Source organism: Limanda limanda, chromosome 1 (assembly GCF_963576545.1).
Source record: "Limanda limanda chromosome 1, fLimLim1.1, whole genome shotgun sequence".
NCBI classification, from domain to species: Eukaryota; Metazoa; Chordata; class Actinopteri; order Pleuronectiformes; family Pleuronectidae; genus Limanda; species Limanda limanda.
This window is the reverse complement of record NC_083636.1, coordinates 28,879,794-28,885,290: the sequence shown is the minus strand read 5'-3', so window position 1 is coordinate 28,885,290 and position 5,497 is coordinate 28,879,794. Positions and strand designations below refer to the sequence as shown.

The following is a 5,497-nucleotide window of genomic DNA, read 5'->3' as shown; positions in this document are numbered from 1 at the left end:
CAGTGGCAGGTACAGCACAGTAGGAGATGCAGAGTAGGATGGATGTGTTGGCTATATAAGCCAGTGGGCAAAACAGCAGCCGGCCAACAGCAGCGTGAAGAGGGGGGGGGGAAATGTGCTGGCAGAAACCGCACACACACACGTCAACCCTGCCATAGAAAAATACATTTATTCTAGAGGCTGAACAACAACTGTGGTAACTTGAGTTAGCGTCATCTTATCCACATACCGTCAGGAGTTGAATGAACATCAAAGGAGAGGAAGGGGATCACTTGCGTCGAGCAGCACAATTACGTGCACTCGATCGATCAGCTGATCACTCCCCGCTGCAACCGGCAGAGGAGGAAAACACTCGCATGCCCTACAATTGGGGGCGATACGGGAGAAGGAAGACCCGGCCAATGAACTGCCTGAGGGATAGAAGCCAATGTTGAGGACTTGTGCAAGGTCTAGAAGGTACACAGACGCAAACAACTACTACATACCAAACAACGGCGAGCTGCACGACTCAGCTGAAAAGGCGATCAGGAGAGGCGGCCAGGTGCGGTGATAACAGGAGGCGGGGCAGTCTGTAGCCCCAAGGCAAGAGGGCTCCCAGTGCACAACCACTCACCTTTATAGACAGCGCAACCAACCGTGATAGGCCGGTACTGCAGCACTAATTAAAGGCGCATCCTGCTACATTCTACCCCAATCGACTTCATCGTCGTCCCGACGATGGAACAACTGATCCAGAGGATCACCCAACTAACTCCACGGCCTAAAGAGCGCAGTAACGGCAATTGACACTGGACCAGGGGGATTTGCGGCCCCAGATGCCAAGTTCCCTACAGGTCGCGGAAGGTGATAGAGGTTTGGGTGCTGGCCAGCCGTCGACCTGGCTGACCGGCGTACTTCACTTTCACCAGCATAACTGGTGGAGGGAACGGCCAGGGAGACGGAGGGTGGATCTGCCACTGCAGTAGAGGGAGCGCTTGACGACTCTGACCCAGCAGAGTCAGGTGGTGGGAGCAGCAACCGAGGGGTGGTTTGAGTCACCACGGCTGTGCGAGCAGGTGCAGCAACAGAGGTCTCCGGCCTCAACATAAACAAGTCTCCGTCAAACGGCAACTCATCCTCTGACCGAGGCCGGTCAAGAGGGGTTGGACAATGGGGCAATGCACTACCCTGAGGGGCAGCTCCAGCAACGGCTTTTAACAGTGTTCGATGGACCTGCCGAACTTTGGTCTGGTCGTCCATCGGTACGATGGTGTACACTGGACCACCTTCTCGGGGTGCCTTTACGACTCGGTACACCACAGGGCCCCACAGATCTTGTATCTTGTGGCGCCCCCTTGCACTATGATCGCGCAGCCACACCAACTGCCCCACCTTTAGTGGGTCATCCCGAACATGATTATCATGATTCCTCTTCCTGCGCTCTGCCGCCACCTTCAACCTTTCCCGGGCCCCGTCAAAGGCAAGCTGGAGCCGGTTTTGATGTTCTTGGATCCACTCGTGGACCTCGCCACCCACAGGGTCTGAGACTCTACCCAAGAGAAAATCAACCGGCAGCCTGGGTTCTTGCCCGAACATCAGGTAGAATGGAGACTCGCCGGTGGACTGATGGGGAGTGGTGTTATACGAGTAGAGCACCTGTGGCAGGCAAGAGTGCCAGTCTCTTTTCCGAGATGCAGGGAAGGCACGCAATAAGTTGTGGAGAGTGCGATTAAAGCGTTCGCATTGGCCGTTACCGGCAGGATGGTATGGAGTGGTGCGAGATTTTTCAATACCGTAAAGTACACAGAGCTGTTGAATGAGGGAACTTTCAAAGTTGCGGCCCTGATCAGAATGGATACGGGCAGGAACGCCAAACTTATAGAACCACTCAGAGACCAAAGTCTGAGCAACAACTGGGGCTCGTTGATCTCGGGTAGGAACAGCCAAGGTGTATTTACTGAAAACGTCTGTCATGACTAAGACATTCTCCAACCCGTTGTGGCTGGGTTCCAGCAAGGTAAAATCAATGGCCAAGATTTCGTTGGGACGCGAAGCCAACAAATGCCCCATGAAACTGGGAGGCGGTCTGGGTGTGTCCTTAGCAACTTGACACCTCTTACTCTCTGCACCACTGTGCCACCTCTGAGGACATACCTGGCCAGTAGCACCTTTGCCGCACTAGCTCCAATGTCCTCTCCACACCCTGATGCCCATGCCCTTGATGAACCTGCGCCAGCACCTCTTGCTTTAACGTGGCAGGCAGCAGAAGCTGAAGCACCGCTTCGGCGCCATCAGGACGGAAGATGCGCCGGAAGAGAACACCCTCCTGCTCAACCAGCCGGTTCCACTGACCTATAATGGTCAGTGCAGGAGGAGACAGGTGCTTCCGCTCCTGATAGTTGGGACTCCGCTGCCGCCCCCAGAATGCTAAAACCTCCTGAAGGACAGGATCAGCTTGTTGAAGTGCCCGGAGGTCAGAAGGTGCATGATGGGGCAAAGCAGCAATAGCAGCTTGATTGGCGGGAGTGGTTTCACACTGCAGGACCTGCCGCAAGGGCTCAGGGACTGAGGTACCAGGAAACATCACCTCTAGGTTCTTTGGCCCGGGTGGATGCTTCCGAGATAAAGCGTCAGCATTTTTATTGCTCCTCCCAGAGCGGTACTTTATTTCAAAATCAAAAGCTGCCAATTGTGCTGCCCAACGCTGTTCGGTGGCACCGAGTTTGGCAGAAAACAAGTGACTGAGGGGATTATTGTCGGTGTAAACAATGCATTTATAACCAAGCAAGTATTCCCGGAATTTTTCTGACATAGCCCACTTGAGAGCTAAAAACTCCAATTTCATGGAGCTGTAGTTCGACATATTTCGCTCCGTGGGCCTCAACCCCCTGCTAGCATAAGCTATAGGTCTGACCTTCCCATTCTGTTCTTGGGAGAGCACAGCTCCAAGGCCACCATAGCTCGCATCAACCTCCAGGATGAACGGTAAGGAGAAGTCGGCGTAGGCGAGCACAGGTGCAGTGGTAAGTTTGGTCTTCAACGCTTCAAAATTGCGATGGCACTCATCCGACCAATGCTCCGCCACTATTCGCACCACACCCCTAGACTTCCTACCAGCTAGTTCTGCTACCAGCTTGTGTAGAGGGGCCGCCAACTTGGCAAACCCCTCCACAAAGCGGCGGTAATAGCTGGCGAAACCAAGGAATGAACGTAGGTCAGCGATGGTGGTGGGAGGCTGCCAGTTGGCAACTACCTCTTGCTTGCTGGGATCGGTGGAGACTCCCTGGTCAGAGACCACATGGCCCAAGTACCGCACCTCCGGCTGGAAGAACGCGCATTTGCTTAGCTTAGCCTTCAGGCCTTGCTCCTGCAACCGTCCCAGTACAATCTCCAGCCGCTCCAGGTGTTGTTCCACCGTGGAAGAGAAGACTATGATGTCATCCAGATACAGGAGCAACGATTGACATTGTTGGTCACCGAACATTCGCTGCATCAGCCTCTGGAAAGTGCTGGGGGCGTTGCAAAGCCCAAAGGGCATGCGGTTCCATTCGAATAAGCCGAACGGGGTGCAAAAGGCGGTTTTGGGCCTGTCTGCTTCTGTGACCGGGACCTGGTTGTACCCGCTGGCCAAGTCAAGAGTAGAGAACCAGCGGGCACCTGTCAGGGCATCCAAAGATTCCTCGATGCGTGGAAGGGGAAAAGCATCTTTCCGCGTTTTGTTGTTAAGCTGGCGGTAGTCCACGCACATGCGTAAACTGCCGTCTTTCTTTTTCACAAGGACAATTGGGGAACCATAAGGACTGCTACTCTCTCTGATGATTTGATTTTCAAGCAGTTGGTTAATATGCTCCTTAACCACCTCGTACTCGGACGGCGGAATGCGCCTATAGTGTTGCCTGACAGGCACATTGTCTAAGAGCGGGATGTCATGGCTGATCAGGTTGGTGCATCCCAGATCTCCCTCATGGGAGGAAAAGACAGAGCTGTCTGCCTAAGAAGGGACTGGACCTTACCCTGATCTTTAGTTGGCAAGGCTGACAAGTCCAGAGCCCCAATTCGATCTGGCACGACTTCAGATGTGGCCTGGGAAGCCACGGTGGCGACTTCTGTTGGCGTCTCGGTGACTCCTGCAGGCATGCTGACAACCCGGACTTCATCCAAGGTGCCCACCACAGTACAAGGGTACAGCAAAACACTAGTGGAGCCAACATTTACAATCGGGATGTACGCAGTGCCTCGTACTACCCGAACCAAAGCAGGTGAAGCAAGCAGCCCAGCAGGTAGGCCAGACTCCGAAGGCTCAAACAACACCCGAGTACCCGAGTACTGCTAGGAGCATGTTGCTGTAACTATTGTCATCGTACCACCATGGATACGACATGCCTTCCCACCCCGAACCTTGACCTGACCTGCTGCATGCTGAGGGGCTCGCCTGCTAGCCTGAGGACACTTCTGTAGTGCCTGCGTAACTGTCTCTGGTGCACCTGATACAGAGAGCGATTTGAACAAAGCCAGACCATGCTGTCCAAAGAGCACCTGATAACATCGATGAATAATGTTCATCCCCAGAATACCGGGAACCTGAGCAGACACCGCTCCCGGAGGATCTTTCACCACCAAAACCCCACACCGAGGCACTGAAGTGCCACAGAGCTCGACATCTAACTCCAGGTAGCCAACATAGGGGATGTCCAACCCATTGGCTGCTCTGAGCTTCAGCCAATTACAAGCTTGTAGCCTCTCATGCCCCCAAGGCTGGAAGTGTTGCAGGAAAAAGCTTTCTGTAACTGTAGACACCATGGAACCGGTGTCTACCAAGCAAAGAACCTGAGCTCCACCCATGTCCACGGCAACATGGGGGCAAGACGACATCAGCTCAAGAGGTTCCTCCGAGCCAGTGGCTACCCCCCCCGAACTGTGGCTCTGCAGTTCGGCGGGTGCTAGTTTTCCGGCTCCTGGACCTGAGGAAAATGCCCGTTAGACGGTTGACGACCAGGCAAAGAAGACTGTGTGCGAGCAGAAACCCGAACGCCATCACAATCGCTTGCGTAGTGACCTGGCTGTTGGCAGCGCCGGCATATAACAGGACCACGACGAGGTGGAGGGCGGCGCAGATGAGAGGGCTGCAATGTGGCGATGCGCTGGGTAAGTTGGTTCAGCTGTTCTTGCTGCAACCTTAACCTCTCTCTCATCTCCACCATTTCCTGTCCCTGAGGTGGATTGGTTGCTCTCTGGGAGCCACTCTGTACCCCGTACTGGAGACCAAAAGCTGACGGGACGGAATGACTCCGACCCCTCCCGCTCCCAGGGAACCCCTCCCGCTCCCACCGGATCGCCTCACCCTGTACATCAAGTAAAGTAGCAGTAGCCTGCCTCCTGACCAACTGCTTCAGCTCGCGACGCAAGGCACCGTCCAAAACATGCTCGACAAATTGGTCGCGCAGCAAAACGTCTGCATTCGTCATCCCACCAGGTGCACTTCCTTTCACCGACGCCATCAAGCTCAACAACGCGAGGG

General features: G+C 54.5%; 1 protein-coding gene across 1 annotated transcript; it reads right to left on the bottom strand.

Moving 5' to 3' along the window:
* Positions 1-747: 747 nt before the first annotated feature.
* Positions 748-4,139, bottom strand: LOC133003525 (retrovirus-related Pol polyprotein from transposon 412). The gene is given in 3 exon segments (XM_061073320.1): positions 748-2,098; positions 2,100-3,966; positions 3,969-4,139. Coding segments are annotated over 3 exon segments (3,366 nt in total). The 5' UTR covers positions 4,117-4,139.
* Positions 4,140-5,497: the final 1,358 nt, after the last annotated feature.